Raw genomic sequence first — 18,262 nt, 5'->3', positions numbered from 1 at the left:
GGCTGGCTTCCTGACACCCAGGAAACCTCCCTGATGGTGACCATGGATTTCCGTTGCTCCTGCTGTGAAAGTCTGATGAGGTCCTGAATAATTAATAATGTTAACATCACTCCAAATTCTAGAGAGTATCTGAATCATTCACAAAACAATCCGTGGTCAGTTCCTAGAATGTCAAGCGGCCCAACTCACCTTATTTTAAAATATATATAAATTGTCCTGGGGAATTTACAAAAACTGCATTAAAACTACCCATGTTACTGAAAGAAGTTTCTTCTTCTCATCACTCAAGTAAAACATGTCCACTGTGGAAAATTTAGATGGCAGTGAAAAATAAAAACAGAAAAGGTACCTAACATTCTTTCTTCCGATCTTTCCACGACTTGTTTGTGCACAGACATGCATGTTTAAGATGATTTCTAAATCTAAAATCCATTTTCATTTAAAAAGTGTTAGTCCTAGAGAATGCCTTTGAAAACTACAGAATGATAAACATGTTTATTTTTGGTCTACGCTTTATCGTTTAATGATAATTGTTAGGCTGTGAAAAAAAATCTGTCTGAAGGGAGTGGAGCGAGCTTGTCATGAAGACAGACAGCTGGCTGGATTAAATAGCCTTCTCTCTTTTCTTGATTGGAGGTGGGGAGGGGTCTTAATTAATTTAAATGAATAAATGCACAGAAATGAAGGCTACAGCCAATTTGCTGATTCCGCTTCGGGGAAGCTTGGGAGAGGGGAGAAACTCAGCTATGATTGTCTTCATTCCTATTCTTATTCACTCCAGCAGGTTGTGTCATACCCTTCACCCCTCCCCCCGCGCACCACCAAAAGTCAGGTTCAAGTTCTAAACCCGCAGTACCTGTGAATGTGACTTCATTTTGGAATATGGTCTTTGTAGATAACATTAAATTAAGAATCTCAGGACGAGATCATCCCGGGTTAGGGTGGGTCCTAACTCTAATGACTGGTATCCTTATGTAAGGAAACGGAGAGGGAAATTGAAGACACAGAGGTATGTGAGGCACCTGGCTGGCTCAGTTGGTGGAGCCTGTGACTCTTGATCTTGGGGTTGAGAGTTCAAACCCCATATTGGGCATAGAGATTACTTAAGGGGGGAAAAAAGAGGCAAGGCACAGAGAGAAAAAAGCCAAGTAAAGATGGAGGCTGAGGGGCGCCTGGGTGGCTCAGTGGGTTAAAGCCTCTGCCTTCGGCTCAGGTCATGATCTCAGGGTCCTGGGATCGAGCCCCACATCAGGCTCTCTGCTCAGCGGAGAGCCTGCTTCCTCCTTTCTCTCTCTCTGCCTGCCTCTCTGCCTACTTGTGATCTCTGTCTGTCAAATAAATAAATAAAATCTTAAAAAAAAAAAAAAAAAGATGGAGGCTGAGACTGGCCTCAAGTCAAAGAACTCCAGGACCTACCAGAAGCTGGAAAGTCAAGAAAGGATTCTCCTCCAGAGCCCTTGGAGGAAGCGCAGCCCTGCCAACACCTGGATTGCGTGGATGCCAGAACTGTTAGAGAACACATTTCTGTTGTTTCAAGCCACTGAGTTTGGGGTAATTACATAATATACCCATCTGTCACTGAAAATATTGTATTTAAAAAAAAATATGTTTGTCTCTACAAAATATGTGGTTCGGAGTCAGGGGCGTGGCCAGGAATCAGGACTACCCCAAACTAGGAACCGATACCTGTAGGAAGGTCATTCATCATCCTTTCCAGGTTTTCTCAACTGGAGTTTGGCAGCAGAATACAGGATGTGATTTGAGTGGCCCTTTTCTCATTTCTCCAGAAGGGAGCACGTAGCCAGTCCTCATCTAGGATGCCCTGAAGTCAATCTGTTGCAGGGGCGCCTGGACGGCTCAGTCGGTTAAGTGTCCGACTCTCGATTTCGGCTATTGTGATCGCAGGGCGATGAGACCGAGCCCCAGGTTGGGCTCCATGCCTACGTATGATTCTCTCTCTCTTCCTCTGCCCCTCCCCCACCACTCATGCGCACACAATCTCGCTCTCAAAAAAAAAAAGAGTCAATCTCTTATATACATGGGAAACATGGTAGAGTATGAAAGTAAAATTTTTGTTTTTTAGGGGCTTGGAGTCTAACCAAAGACTCCATGTGAATGTGCCCTGAAAAGGGGTATCAATGGGAATGTCCAAGTATAAAAGAAACACTGCCTCCATCTTGCGACAGCAGGAAACGCTGGGCCTCGATCTTGGAGGTCAAGTCGCTGTTCACCAAGCCAACGAAAAGGAATGGCAACAGAGGCAGGGTAGAGCTGGGTTGGGGAGGACTCAGAAAGGTTCAAGGAAGGACACGACATTGAAATGCCCGAACTCTGCATTTCTCGTTTATAACTTAATGACTCTCAAAGGGAGTAAAGGGTCTTATAAAAAGATCATTTGATTAGAAAAGAGGATGAACTGAAATGAGCAAGAAAAAGGGGGTGAGTCGAGAGAGACGATGAGACTCAAATCCAGCGAGATGGGAGCAAAAAATGGCAGAATACAGCCTAGACCGGCGTCGCCCCACGACTTCTGGTAACACTGGTGATGTTCTGCAGCTGCTCCCGCCTCACGTGACTACTGAGAGTGTCTGCACGGTGCCTGCTGGACCCGAGGCACGGAATTTTTCATTGTATTCTATTTTAGTCCATTTGAATTCAAATACAAGTAGATGTGTGTGGCCAGTAGCTACTGTATTGGTCAGGGCAGTTCTAGAACCATTCAAGTAAGTTCAAACAAACAAACAAACAACCTCAAACTGGGGGGCCCCTGGGTGATTCAGTGAATCAGGACATTACTTGGCACCATGGGGAAAACGTAGGAAGGAGCAGACGTTCCAGAGAGAACTAAAGATGCTAGTTTTGGACATGCTGAAGGGTAGAGGATACTCAGCCAGCAGTCAGAAATATAACCTAAGGGAAGGAGATCAGACCTGGTGTATAGTTTCGGAATTTTATTGTGGATGAGGCTGCCCACTGATGAGACAGGGCAGTGGTGGGACGGGGAGGAAAGCCCACACAGAGCCAGGTGAGCTGAAGGATCCACGGACAGACGAGAACGCGACTTGGCTCCAGGAAAGATGGGAAAGAGGAGAGGATAGGAAATAAGAAGAGAGAGAGGGAGGATAACACAACGGCCCCCATCTGACGGTTTGTTTCCCTAAGAGAAAAGAGCTGAGGTCCTCTGCTAGGACTGAGGGAGGGAACAGCAGATGTCAGAAACGAGGAAGGGAGCTGAATGAGGACCGGAAAAGAAAAAAGAAAAAAGCTTACACAGCAGCGCTGAGAACTCAGCTGAGCTCTTTCATTCAAGACAGTAGGCTGAGTAAATGCATTGTTCTCTTCAAACTCTGGAGACCTCGTGAAAATAATAGTAAAGAATAAGAAACGGATTAAAACCGTAACAGTGCAAAACACATGCTTAGGGCATTAGCAGAAAGATTTGGGCACGTTCTGTAAATGCAAAGTGGAAGAAAGAGTATTGATGGAAGGAACAGAATGGTAAAGCCAAATTCTATCAAATACGCAAGGGGAGGCGGCCTGTCTAACCCAGAGGAGGTTGGCAGGGCTAAGACTCAGCTTTGGCAGGTATACGAAGCACAAGAATGAGAAGGATGCTGAAAAAATGGGAGGAATAACGGTCTGGAAACAAAACAAATGACCATTTCCAGCACATGACAGCCTCAGCTAAAGTAAACAGGCCCTCCTCCTCCTAAGGGTGCATAGAAATGTAGCATAAAAGAGGAACAATGAGAAAGAAATTCACTGCCAAGGTTAAAAGAAAGGCAGTGAAATCTCCAGGTGCCAGAAATGAAGTGGGAAAGAAAGCTACAGAGGTTAGGAGGGAGGTGGTGTCGCAGCCCAGGGAATGGAGAGCGGGGTGTAGAGTGTGGGGCCAGGAGGGGCGGAGAGGGGCCCCTGCGAGTCAGGCTGTGTCCACACCCTCCTCTGGAAGCCTGGAACCTTCCCGCCCCACCCTTTTGTGACCAGCGCACTAGCTAGCAGGAAGCCGGAAGGAAGCCCTAGAACTTGCCTGGGGGGGCGGTCAACCATGAGAACCCAAAATCCCACACCCAGGATGTATTCGGGTGTTGAGTCAAATCCATGGTATTTTAGTATCTATGTACTGCAGGGCCCTATCTTAGCAATGACGAGTTAAAACTGGTCTGGATTTCGCCAGCCGGCCATTGCCTCAGAGACTTAATTTGTAAATCACCCACATCATGGTGCGGGGTTGGGGGGTTGGGCAGGAGACAATGTTCCCATGACCGGAAGGGGCTGGCCATGGGGGGATGGTTGCATGAAGGGTTGGTGACCCAGGAGAGGCAGCAATCTACAGCACAAGAGGAAGCCACATGAGAAGAAACAAACATGAAGCAAACAGCAAACTATGTCATAATCAATCTGCGTAGGGCCCTTTGAAAGACACAAAGATTAATTTCTTTTTAAGTTTTTTCTTTATTTAAGTAATCTCTACACCCAGCGTGGGGCTTGAACTCACGGCCCCGCGGCACGCTTTTCCAACTGAGCCAGCGAGGCACCCCTAAAAGGAGTAATTTCTCTAAAAAGTAAGGAATTAGGAAACAAAACAGGCAGCCATCAAACAAGAATAGGTAGACAAGAAAAACACGCAGCAGAAAATGTAGCCGACGACACAAAATCAATGTACTTGTTAACCTCTCAACCGGATAAAACCAAAAACAATGAGTGACCTGGAACAGAGTGCAGAGAAATTAATTCAGGACACAGCACAGGGAGCCAAAGAGATACAAAATATGCATATGTCACTGGAACTACAAATGACCCACCGAGGCCCCAACATACTTATAAAAGAGTTCCAGAGGAAGACAATGCAGGGAATGACGGAGAAACAGTATCTGAGATGAGAACAGATGTGTTTTCCAGAACTGGAGGTGGACCCAAGTCCTAACACTGAGGCATCACCCTGGGTTCTAACAGGCGGCAAGACCTACAAGCTCTTCGACACACCCTCCATCAAGGGGTCGAGTCCCAGACCCCTCCCCTTGCCTGCGCCTGGCCTGGGGGGGCTGCTTCTAAGGAACAGAAAGCAGCAGAAGCCATACTTAAGAGCCTCCGAGGCCACGTTAGACCAGGAGAATCTGTTTTGCCCGCTCCCTCTAGGGATGCTGGCTCTTACAAGCCGGCCACTCCACAGTGAGGAGGGCCAGGCCACCTAGAGAAGAGGCCCACAGGAGTTTCTGACCAACAGTCCCTGCTGAGGCCCCAGAGGACAGCCAGCCTCACCCCACAGACCTACGAGTAAGGACGCCTTCAAGATGACTCTGGCCTCGCCACTGTCTACCTGTAACCACATCTGAGCCCAGGCGAGCTGGGCTGCCAGCTGCATGGTTCTGGGGAACCATGGGCTTCCAGATAGGAACAAGTCTTTTTTTTATAGGTCTTTACGTTCGGGGTGGTTTGTTATGCCGCTAAAGCTACTTGGAAAATGAGGATGCAAACATAATTGCATATGTAGCAACACTGTAAGGCACATGTAGAGGGAAAAAGGAATAATCATCTTCAAGCTGGTGGGAGGCAGAGCCACCTTAGGTTCTGAGAGCAAGCATGTGGTCCATTCCACTCACTGCTGTGTTGCCAGCACCTTGAACACAGGATCCGTCTTACTGTAATTTGCTGAATGTAATGGAAGAAAAAAAAAAACCTTCAAAGACTAAAAATGATCGCCCCCCAATTTAATACCTAGCTCAACTACTGTGGTAGACCAAACCATGGCCCCCAGAGATGTCCACACTGTAGCCTTAGAAAGCAGTGAATCTGTGACTTCCCATAGCAGAAGGGAATGTGCAGGAAAGACGGAAGAACCTTGAGAGGGGAAGCTTATCCCTGATTATCTGGCAGACGCCAGCCACGGGAGGCACCCTGGAAGGAGAGGAGCAGGAGTGGCGGAGTTTGAGAGGGAAGTCCGTGGCTGCAGCGTGGCGCTACTCTGCTGTTAGGGAGTGGATGCACTTTGGACTTCTTCTAACCTTCAGGGCGGTGAGATCCCCGGTCCGTGCTCTTTGGAGCCAAGCTTGTGACAGATCATCACAGCAGCAACAGGAGCTATGAAGCTGTCACGCCGGGCGTGGGCAAAAACAAGGACATTCTCCAAGATCGAGAGTTTGTCCTGCGTGGACCTCTACTGAAGGCACTCTTTTTTTTTTTTTTTTAAAGATTTTATTTATTTATTGGACAGACAGAGATCACAAGTAGGCAGAGAGAGAGAGAGAGGAGGAAGCAGGCTCCCTGCTGAGCAGAGAGCCCGATGTGGGACTCGATCCCAGGACCCTGGGATCATGACCTGAGCCGAAAGCAGAGGCTTTAACCCACTGAGCCACCCAGGTTCCCTGAAGGGACTCTTTAAGGATGCATGCTTCCAGGTGCCAGGAAATTAAACCCAGAAAGAGAACCCCTCTGGAAGAGATCGCGGTACGTACAGGAGCTGGCAGAGAAGTAGAGGCAGAAGGAACCTTCTTCCTATGCTGCCCACGAGGGCAGGGACTGGCAAGGTGTTCTGCAAAGCCAGCCCGTAATGGTTGGTCCAAGGAGGACACGCTCCAGGACTCACTGCTGGATACGTACTGCAGAGGAATTCCCACCCGGGCCCAGAGGGGACGTGGGCAAGGGCCCATGCGCCATAAGGCTGTCTGTGGCAGTGGGAAGTCTTGTTGTCAGGCTCGGCCCACATGGTGGGGACCCTACACACTATGAGGCGGCCGTGAGTGTGTCGGGCCCGATGGGATACGCAGCAATCCGGGCAGATCCAGAGTGGTGAGTGGGAGAGAGAAGCCTACGGCACAACAACATGTATGCGAATTAAAAACAAGACACAAAACACCGCGTATAAAGACATATGCAAAGTGGGAAAAGGGAATGGGATATAAAAGGAGTAAGAAAAAATTAAGTGAGGGACCTTTCACTGTGTGCTTCTAACAGAGGAACGTCTTTGGCTTATCTCTCTGCTCTCGCAGGCCCAATTAAAAGCCAACGAATGAAAGAAAGTAAATACAAAGATGAGAGATCAGGAACCTATGAGATCATGGAAGCCAGATGGCGGGATGCCGGTGACGAAGGTTCTGGAACTGGAGCTGGCACCCGGTGGGGTGGGTGCAGGGGAGGGTTTCCCAAGTGGGAGGAAAGTCTACCAAAAAAGGGAGCCTAGGACAAGTGTAAGACGGGACAGCCGCTGGACACTTCCATCTCCCAGGACAGCTGTAGGGATGCAGACAAGACGACTGGGGGATTGATGAAGTCATCTGTGAATGTGGTTCACAGACGGGTGACAGGCAGGAATGAAAGGTGGCCCGGGAGTCCTGGGCAGAATTAGAAACACGGTCACCAGCTGGAGGGGTCCGCTCACCTTATGATGTGCAGCCATGTTCGCGGGGCGGCTGTAATTTCAGGCTCTCGGGTTGTAGTTCATAATTTCACTGTGTGTTTCAGCCCTGCAGAGGGGCAGAACCAGTGGACCGTAAAAGCCCTCCTCGACGGGATTTGGGCAGTTGGGTCCTTCTGCTTCTCAGAGAGCAGCCTCCTCCAAGTCCAGATTTTGCTAAGAACCGCTCTCTTACTCAAGATTTTATCTCGTTATTTCTGTTGTCGTTGTTGATATTAAGATATTTTTCCTTTTTTTAAATTGTTTTCTATTATGTTGATTTTATAAGACTTTTTCTTGGAACCCTCAGACAAATGAGGAATCAGAATTTATTTACAGAAAGGATACATTTGTTCCTTTGAATCTCATTTTTACATTATATTTTGGGAAAAGTTGTATTTTCATTGTTCAGGGCAATTTTGTGCAGGCTGAAACAGAAGAGGAAGGGGGGGGACCACAGAACAGAAAAAGGGAAACAAACCCAAAAGCATTTCCATTTTCTGAAGATGTGCTAGGTGCATTGTTTTCTCTTTTGTTCTACAGACCACTGAAGAACGTGGATCGGATCATCGAAATGGCCGCAACGGGGAAAAGGTCATTTTCGGCTGCCTTCCTCATTTCTTACCAGCTTTCCAACAAAGGGACTCAACTACTTTCTTGAGAGCCATGAGTCTGCCTTTGAACAGCCTAACCTGAGATTTCAGAGCAGGGGTTGGAGAAGAGAGGCCAGGGATGGAGAAGCAAACACCAGTGCCCTCAGCGGAGTACGTCACCTCACAATTTCCATGGCACAAATGTGCGGGACTCCCTTTTAGAGTCCCTGGAACGGTTTCCAAAGAGGACATGAAAAGAATCATAGTTCTGTGGGATCTCTGCCTCGGATCCCACACTTCACCCCTCCTCAGACCACAGAGAGGAAGGGTGATAGGTTTTACCAGCGATGCTCTGTTGGGCTCAGATCAAGAGAAATACACATACAGGTCACTTATCCTCTATGAAACAAACTCCTTTTGCCTTCACTTAGTGCTGTCTTACCACGCTAGCAAGACTGGCCTGTAGAAGCCCAAGGAATCTGGTGCCCATGTTACCATAACGGAGGATGGTTTACTAACTTCAAGCCTGTGTGGAGGCAGGTGACAGAATGAGAAGAAGAGAAGAGGACCCAGGAAAAGCATTTGGACAACAGGACAATGAAACTGCATCCCATAATAAGGCTACCAGGGCCCAAGTCTTGGCACCAGCGTGGACTAGGACCAGATTATCAAACTTCTGTGGGTCTCCGTTTTCTCATCTTTAAGAAGGGTTTAATACTAGCAGTGGTCTTGTAGAATTCTGGAACACAGGAAACGAGACATGCCTACATCCTTGCTTGTCACAAGCAAAAGCTCAAAGTACGTTCAGCGTTTGAATTTAGGCTTTAAATCCGGCTTTGCCGTCAGAGGATCTGTTTTTAGTCTGAGAGGGGTAATGTTTACTCTGAAAATATTCAGAGAATGTAACACTATCAATATGAACAGGTTTTTAAAAACAAGCTATCAGGATTGCATTGAGGGGAGGACAAAAAAAAGACCACAGTGGTAAGCAGCACCTCGAAAAACTGTCTTCTCCTTTCCCAGATGTGCATGGGGAGTTACACACCATGCCAGCCAATGCCTCCTTGCCTCTGGGGGCCCCCAGGTGCCCATGTCCTGCTGGATTCTAGGACAATCACATCCTTCTCTGCCCTCCTTCCTCTAGCTCCTGTGACCCCCAGGAACGGACAGAGCAGGGCAGGCTCTTTACATCAAGTGGCTCCTGCCCAGACACGGGGCTCATCCCCACCACACTGTGGCCCAGGAAGAGCAGGCCAGCTGTGAGGAGAAGGTGCCAGAAAAGTTGCGGTCCTCTCTTTGATTCGCCCTGCAGGAGCAGAGGTGAAGACGCCTGCAGAGGCTCTTGGCCCACGTCCAGTGGGTGACTGAGGGATACCTCGTTCCCTTTCCCGTCCCCGAGCGCTTGCCGGGATCAAGACGAGCAGAAGCGTGCCAGGGTCCTGCGCCCCATCCCTTGATGCGGTGGCTCATGGAAGGGCCTGGGCACATATCCTCCGAAAGAGTTTCCAATGATTCCGACACGCGCGGAGAGCCACCGCCAGATGGAGGGGCAGGCAGCCCATTTCTCTGGTACCCTGATTCACGTCCAAGTCTATCTGGCGTCACGCTCAAAGCAAACAAACCAGCTGAGTTAGGAACATTTTCTGCTCCGCAAATATCCACGTGCTCCTTCACGTTCCTCAGTCCCTCTGTGGTTACGGGGAGCATCTGTCCAGTTCTGGTCAATCGACGGTGAGTGGGGTGGGTCCCTTCAAGGGACGTTTCAGATGATGGGTGAAGAAATCAGCCTGCCCCGCCGAGGGACTACACGGAGCAGAGCTCTGTGTTATTCTGTGTGCTCGTGTCCCCACATCTGTGCAGGACATGCCGTGCAAGCGAGAAATGAGCTCTTCTGGTGTGCCACGCCACTGGAATCAGGGGAGCTCATTTGTAACGGCTGTATAGCCTATCCTCATCCCGGCTAACAGATCAGCCACACCAAAGAAGAGTCACCTGAGACCCCCAAAATAGCGGCTGGGAGGAGAGCCCTGGAGCCAGACCCCACTCCTCTCAGCTCCCTCCTTCGTGGCCAGATCAGGGCTGGGAGTGTTAAAACAGGTGGTCTTTCTCGCTTTCTTTCCCTCTCTTTCCAAACTGTTTATTAATATAAGCTGAGCTAATACCAGCCATGTCTTTTTCATATAAAGAAATGCCTAAGAATAAACGGAACAAATAAGATATGCACGAAATTCCATCAAGGACAAAGGAGAAGACGGTGTATGACTACAGCAAGTTGTTAAAGCTGGGAGGTGCGGATCGCTGACCATAATCCACTTTTTGTTTAATTTGAAAATTAAGCGAAAGTATAAAGAAGAAACATATGCCTAACATTTCATTTCCTGGATTTAGCCTCTGTTAATATTTTGGTATATTAGCTTTCCTTCTATGTCTACATACTATTTCTACCTATTAAAAGTTATACAAAAAGAATACATTCATTTAAAAAATAAAATCAGGGTCGCCTGGGTGGCTCAGTCAGGTAAGTGCCTGCCTTCAGCTCAGGTCAGGATCCCACAGTCCTGGGATCGAGCCCCATGTTGGGTTCTCTGCTCAGTGGGGAGTCTGCTTCTCCCTCTACCTCTTCCTCTGTACGTGCACTCTCTCTCTCAAATAAATAAATAAAATATTTAAAAAAAATTAAAATCAGAACACTGTGGAAAATTCTGAGTAACCTTTGACGGACATTCCCAGGTACTTGCTTCCCCTCCTCACCGTAACTATTTTGAGATTTTTTTACATTGTTCTGGTCTATTTTAAATACATGCACACATAGCCAATGTAAATTTATACACATACAAATTCATAGTAAATATAAAGTACCATTTTGCAGCCCTGCATTTTCCATATCCAGACACTGTGGTCAGGAAAAGCATCATGGAGGGGGAGGCAGAACGGAAAGAGCTCAGATGGGACTCAAAGCCAAGGAAGGCAAATCGGAGATGAATCTTTATTTAACCTACATAAGGTCACAACAATTTCACTTCCAGAAATATCTCCACTGTTACCGGTTTTTAGTTAAAAATATCAAAGAGATACTGACTTAGCATATGACAGGAGACAGTTCAGACCAAGTAAATGGCTGCTTCGGAGACAGACCGTGCTCGGGACACGTCAGTGTGACAGTAGAAATCTCATTTCCTGGTAGAGGTGGGTAGCCTACTAGTAAATAGATATTATACAAGAATGAATGAGTAGAAAAAAAGAACACAGTAAAACACACAGTCGGTTTATAAGGTGATTACTCTTTCTAACAGGCCTCTTGGCTTAATTTGGATTCTTTTTTCCAGCTTCTTTAAACGTGACCATTGATGGGACAAGCGCCCTTGGAGATAACAGCAGGTTAATATGAATACTGAAAGTGGAATTGGCATGTGGAACCAGTTCTGTATTTAGAAACTGGCACCAATGGGATTTAGAACTAATGGCTCTAGGGGAGGGCCTTGAGGTCACAGAAGAGGATGCTCTGTAAATGGCCCTGGCTGGTGAGTTCATGGGACACACGCTTGACCTGTGTGTCGCATACCACACTGAGCTGCATAGCCCTGGACTGTCCCATTCTCCCGGATCTCTAGGAGAAGGACGGGGCAGACACCGTGCAGTCCCAGCCCGCTTGTCAGGAGCACAAACCTAAAAGCAGCCTACCCGATCTCAGCCTCATCTCCCTGAAGCAGAAGGGGCTGGAAACCGAGTTCAGCCACATGGCCAATAAGTCAATCAATCATGCCTGCATTGTGAAACCCCAATAAAAACTCTGGATACAGAAGTTTGGGTGAACTTCCCTGGTTGGCAATACTCTTGTGTTGCCTGAAGAGGAGGTAATGCCAAACAGGGTTCTACCTGGAGAAGACAACAGGAACGTCTGCATTTGGACCCCTTCCAGATCTGCGCCTCCTTATTTCGGCTGCTTCTGATTTTTTGTTATAATAAAACTATAACCTTAAATTTTAAAAAAGCGGCCCAGAGGAATATATGACAGGATTGTTACTTTGAAACGCTTCAGCGTTAATGGTCCTCAGAGAGTACAATGTGTGAAGGAAATTTCTCTCTTTTTACCTGTAATCCTCCTTTCCCAGCTTCCCCTTTCTTCCTCCCTAAAGGTGACATTACCAGGGATTGGGGGCTACTTCCTGTTTACTAAGATGGTGTTAAGGTAGAGGAAATGGGCCCTGGAGCATTCTAGAAATTTACTCATCCTTTTTCCTGGCCAAGGAGCCACATTAAAAAATCTGGAGCTGAGTCCTCATTTGTATTTTAAAAGATTTTAGCTGAACTGGGAGGATTCCATTTGTATTACATGGGTCCTACGAACACAGAACAATGAAATCCCTTCACAAAAGTAACACCACAGTTAGGAATCAAGAGTAATTCGTTTGGAAAAGACCGGCTTATCACTAGTAGAAATACTGCCCCCTTCCTCCGCCCCAGACAAGTCAATTAACTAACACTAAGGGTTTTTAAGACATGTGGAGGAAAAGCAGAAGACGTCGAGAGGGAAAAATGTGAGATTAGAGTGACTTTCTTTTTTTAAAGATTTTATTTATTTATTTGACAGACAGAGATCGAAAGTAGGCAGAGAGACAGGCAGAGAGAGAGGAGGAAGCAGGCTCCCCACTGAGCAGAGAGCCCGATGTAGGGCTCGATCCCACGACCCTGAGATCATGACCTGAGCCGAAGGCAGAGGCTTTAACCCACTGAGCCACCCAGGCACCCCAAGATTAGAGTGACTTTTATTTAGTTCAAGACAGTGTGTCTTCTAGTCTCTTGAATTGACTGTGGTGATGGCAAGAGACTCAAAGCAGAAGTCAAATCCCAAGAAGGAAGGAAGCCCAGGAGAAGCTGGTGAAATTCATTTCCAGATACGCTGAAAATACCTACGTGGGATATGTACACAGAACGAACTCCCACCATCACCCTAGGCCATGAACTTGTAGAACACTCTGAAGAATTTGTACAAAATCTCAGAAGGAACTTGTGTGGCCTAATTTTGATTCAAGTCTATGACTCAATGGGTTACAGAACCATGAGCTTGTAGTTACAGATTTACCAAAAACTTTACCAGACTATGCTTTACCCAGCTACCTAAGGAAAGCACTGATCATTTTTGCTACTTGGCAGTCGACCTAAACTACTAGGTAAGAGGTGAAAACAGTGTAAAGAAGCTGGACCTACTATCCAGTGTCCCTCCTGTGGACTGCCCAGGCGTCCTCTGTGCTCTTCCCTCCCTAGAGCACTGGAACAACCTGTTGACCTGCCTGTCTCCCCAACATTCTTCTGGCCAAGGACTGTGTCTTGTTTATCACTGCAACCTCTCTACCCAGCACAGAGGGCCAATCGTATTCGTGAAATGAATCAATGAATGAAGAGTCGAGTGCTTCCTTTTTGGGTAATTAATTCTACCTTGCCTAAATTAAGCCCACTTCTTTAAGTGTGAGGAAATGAGTGGCTATATTACCAAGCATGCAGAAATAAATGATCACCTCATTTAATAACGAGCTGGGGCCAATAATAAAAATTGTCTGCCTGTTGCTCCTTAGTTACTGCTCTGCCAAGTAGCCCAATCTGTTAACTGACATTAAAGATCTCATTTAATTAAATCTTGAGGAAGGCTTAGAAAACCTACTGAGGCACTTTGTTTAATTACAGGCGAGGGGGGCAAGCACCAATTCTATTGATCTGGTCAGTTCAAATTCTATACAGTGAATGTGGATAACGAAAAAAAAAAAAAAAAAAGTGGCCCTAGTTGCTTTTCAGGCAACTCTGATGAACTGTGAATTCAGACCTGCTCTAAAACCAGCAAGGGACAGCAAGCCATGTATCATGTGGTGTCACAGAGATGGAAATGAAACCATACCTCAGTCATTCCAAAGAGCGGCACATCACGAAGAACAGAAGAAAACGAACAATAAGAGACAGATTCCTCCTCAGGGAAATGAAATATACTGGGTGGTGGTGGGCGGAAGGGATCCAACACTGAAAGTCTAGTAAACTGGCATTCAGAGGCAGCTAGCAAATTCCACGAGACCCACAACTAGTTCTGAAATACAGAAAAATGAGCCATGGGTAGGTATCCACATTCCTGAGGACATTTCCAGTCGAGGAAGAGACACAAGTTCCTCAACATTTTATGATGTGGATGTAATGGAAATCCAGATTATCTAAAACCATATTAACCACAAAGCTTAAGAAGGGCAGTAAGTGTGATCAGAATGAAAGTTGTCTAAGTGCTTTAGGAGTGTTAACTGATTTTCCTGACTTCGGTAACATTCTTATTCCCCTTTCATGGCAGAGTCAGCTGAGGCACCGAGAGGTTAGTAACTTGCTCAAGGCTCACAGTGACCTGGCAGGTCAAACTGTGACCCCAGGTACATCATAACAGTACCACCACCTTGAGCTGTTCTTAACGCTGACCTCCAGAGTTGGAGAACATTCTTGGACAGAAGGGAGACTGGTTTTTCATCCTTTGCTTGTCCCCATGCAGGGCTGTCTTCTACATTAGTAACTCAAGTTGAGAGGAGGACATTTATTCTAAACCACAATGTGCAATTACGCCTAAGACCAGCATTTCCTTCACGAAATGTGCACCATCAGAATGTGCACGCTAATAGCAAGCACACCAAATTAGGGCATTAGTCATAACAATCAGGGAGTGTAACCCAGGAAATTCCAGGCGGTGTGGGCCTCAGCCCTAAGTACATTTCATCAGCTTGCCCAGATAAAGTCTTTGCTGACTGGGATGATTTACACCTGCTGATGCCAGGCTGGAGAAAGGCATTCCGTACAGCTGGGGGCTGAAAACCAGGTTAGGCACATGAGTTCAGAAAAAATCATGCTCTGATAGGAGAGGTGCGAGTGCTGGCCTTTTAACTATGACATTAGCTGCAAATGAGGTTAAGAGTTGGTAATGTTCAAAAATGGTCATTTCTTCCATATTCATGCATAATGGCAACCAAGAAAACTTGTGTGTGCATTTAGAACAAACTGGTGTATAGAGGCTGACCTTATGGTCTTTGAAAGTAAGGGAGCGGGGTGCCTGGGTGGCTCAGTGAGTTAAAGCCTCTGCCTTATGGCTCAGGTCATGATCTCAGCATTGTGGGGTTGAGCCCCACATCGGGCTCCCTGCTCGGCAGAGAGCCTGCCTCCCCCACTCTCTCTGCCTGCCTCTCTGCCTACTTGTGATCTCTGACAAATAATAAATAAAATCTTAAAAGAAAAAAAGTAAGGGAGCAAGAGCGATGGTGAAGGACGAGGGGTCTACTAGATGTCCTTTCCCCCTCTGAGCTGGCTTTATCTGTGTGCAGTATGGCCAGTCAGAACCACTGGAAAGCAAGCTGCTAATATCGCCAAGACTGAGAAAGAGTAAAGCCAGTCTAGTCATTCAAAGTGAAGTTCAGAGGGTATGTTTCTGACTGAAGAACTCATTGCTCTACTCCAGACTAATCACAGAATCAAATTCACAGAGAAACAAAGAGGTACTTGTGGGTTCCCGAGAAAAACAAAAAAACAACAAAAAAACCTCCGTCTTTAGAAAACAGAGGGCTCTAACAACTCTCCCAAACATGACTCTTGTAATGGGTGTATGTCCTAGGCAAGTTGCTCTGGAAGCGGCCACAGAACCATTTGGTACGTTGGGGTGATTGCCAGGAACAACACACGCGTACACACGTATACACACACATACACACATACACACATATGTGACCGTAACCTTCCTACATACCCCAGAGGAGAGGACATTTCACATTAGACTCACCACAGGTGAGAGCAGGTACTATAAATTTAGAGAAAACTTTATAGAAGAAACTGCAAAGGGGAAAATTCTATATATTCCGCAAATTATAAAATATTATCGGTCTATCTTAAAAGAAGTACACTCTAATTGAGCTTGGGGAACACACGCATATCCTGGAGAATGGTGTGAGAATCACTGCGCTGACAGAATTTTACCATCCACTTAGACTTGTGATTCCAGACAAGAGTGGTTTTTTTTAAAATCTTACCTGCACATCTCAGCGCTTTCAAACTACTCCCCTCTAGAGAATGACTTCCTGATCAGAAAGGGAAGGAGATTCCCAAGACTATGAATGCCACACAATTCTTGGGGTTGCCCTTGGCTCTGTATGCTTGTTTGTCTTCCAGCCCCACAGCCCAGGGGGAAGGCCTGGCCACGATGGACTTGGCGCACTCACCCGCCTCCGTAGCCGGTCCCGCTCCTCGCGGATGGCGTTCATGGTGGCCTTGGTCCTGTTCAGCTCCTCCTCTTTGCTGCACAGCATGGCGGTCAGGCTCTCATTCTCTTCCCTCAGCCCGGCCAGCTCCTTCTCCCAACGAGACCGCTCTTCAGCCAGGTTGGGATACAGGTCCCGGCCAAGTACCCCTTCAATCTCCTCGACTGTCTGGAAAACACAAAGACAAGTCCGGTGGGTTCTCTGGGAGAAAGGAGAGGGTGAGAAAACAGGCAGGACAGGGAGCAAGTGTCAACAGAGGAGTGGGCTTCTACGATCCTTTCACAGCTAATGGTAGCCATGACTACCCCCAAACCACCCTCTCCCCATTTTCAGAGAAGGCTCTGTCACTCGCTTGGGTCACAGTCTGTGTCTCCTAACAGTCCCCAGAGTCAGAATAACACAGTCCCTATATGGTATGTTTATCTATCTGTGGATCTAACGGCCATGTCCACACAAATGCTTCTGTCCTCTGTCCATGTTCCGGAGGTGGTAAACATTCAGAACCGGACAGAAAGCCCGTTAGTGGGCTTCACAATGCAAGTGTGAAGTTGCAAACAGCATACGAAAGCTAGCTTGAAGTTTCCCAAATTACAGGTCTCCCGTGTTGCAACTCCGAGATGGCAGAAGTCACATCACCATTTCCAGCTTTCGGTGTCATATCAGAATTCAGAGGGTGTGAATGAGGTTCAGTCCCAAGATGTAAAAGACAAAAATAAACCTCAGTGACACAGAAAAGACGAAGCTCATTGTGGATGCTTCTAAGGCAGCAGGGATTTCATTAATTAATAAGACAGCTATGAGCTAAAAAGAATAGAATCTTAATAGTACTTGGAGAGATTTTTACAAATTCATTTAAAATGTAGTATTAATGGAGAAGAGGCAAGCATAGAATTACGGGGAAAAAAGGAAGAAGTAATTCTGCTTGGTTTCAGAAACTATTCGTTCCCATCCGCAGTCCTTTGGCATAGAAGGCATAAGCCAACTGATACGGAAAAAAGAGGGAGGAGTACCATGCAGGGCAGAAGGCAGATGTGAGGAGATGTGAGGAGAAACAGGTGGTCTCAAAAATGTAAAAACGTGAGGGATTACACCCTTGGATACCCAAGTTGGTTCCATGATGAAGATGTTAGCCAAGTGTTGCCACCACTTTCCACATGTGGGGCTTCATCCTTCCCCTCAGATCTGAAGCTCTTCTCCTCAGCCCTGCTCCAGGCCCACTCCATCCCTTGCTGGCTGACAGAAACCCCTGAGCTCCTCCTACTGGCGGGGCTGAGGCCAGGACTCAATGCTGAATCCTCAATGTTGAGACCAGGACTAACACCCAAGGTGACATTACAATCAAATACAGGGCCTGGGGGACTCCAAAGAAAGAAACGCCAGTGGTTGCCTACCCAAACCACATCAACTATATATTTATAATTGTGATGAATAAGATGGAAAACCAGCCGTGTTCTAAATAGGAATCATGGTTTACCTCGAGATACCACAGCTCTTTTGTGAAATCCAGGATTCCTATGGATAGAAACTTGGGCCTAGTGTCGAAGGGTTTTTCAATTAATGTGTCACATTTTCCCTTTACACAGGCGCCTCCCAGACTTTTCAGTCTGGACTGCCATGCCTATTACTAAACTGTGGTAAAGTCATATACGGAGACCAGAGGCCCAGTATCAATAGGCCTTGGCGTTCCCATCGCTCATGAGGAGCCTGGGCAGATGCAGCCCATTCCTCTCTCGTGCTCCTGAGGTACCAAGATGGATGGCTGTGGAAGGGTGGCTGAGGCCTCGTCCAGCGTGCCCAGGATAGATGACTCACTCAGACCCTGAACTCCCTTCCCCCTTATTGGCACCATGAATTGGTAACTTCTGAATTAATATACTAGAGGCCTCAGAGCTCAAATGAAACTTCCAAGTTAATCCTACAACTTGCGAGTGCTGCGCTAAAATGATATGGTTCAATCCTAGGAGGCTGAGATGTCAACGAAATCGTCATTTTTGCTAAAAAGCCAGAGATCT

The 18,262-nt window shown here is 46.9% G+C and overlaps 1 protein-coding gene across 1 annotated transcript in view; it reads right to left on the bottom strand.

Moving 5' to 3' along the window:
• MCC (MCC regulator of WNT signaling pathway) overlaps positions 1–18,262 on the bottom strand; it is a gene marked incomplete at its 5' end in the record, with an annotated part of 263,687 nt that overhangs the window by 53,241 nt on the left and 192,184 nt on the right. The window contains one exon of the mRNA XM_080804526.1: positions 16,212–16,418. Coding sequence (XP_080660652.1) covers positions 16,212–16,418 — 207 coding nt within the window. The remainder of the gene's footprint in view (positions 1–16,211; positions 16,419–18,262) is intronic.

The sequence above is a fragment of the Martes martes genome, assembly GCF_963455335.1.
Source record: "Martes martes genome assembly, chromosome: 5".
In the NCBI taxonomy this organism is placed as follows: Eukaryota; Metazoa; Chordata; class Mammalia; order Carnivora; family Mustelidae; genus Martes; species Martes martes.
The sequence above is the reverse complement of the archived record's forward strand: the minus strand, read 5'-3'. Positions and strand labels throughout refer to the sequence as shown.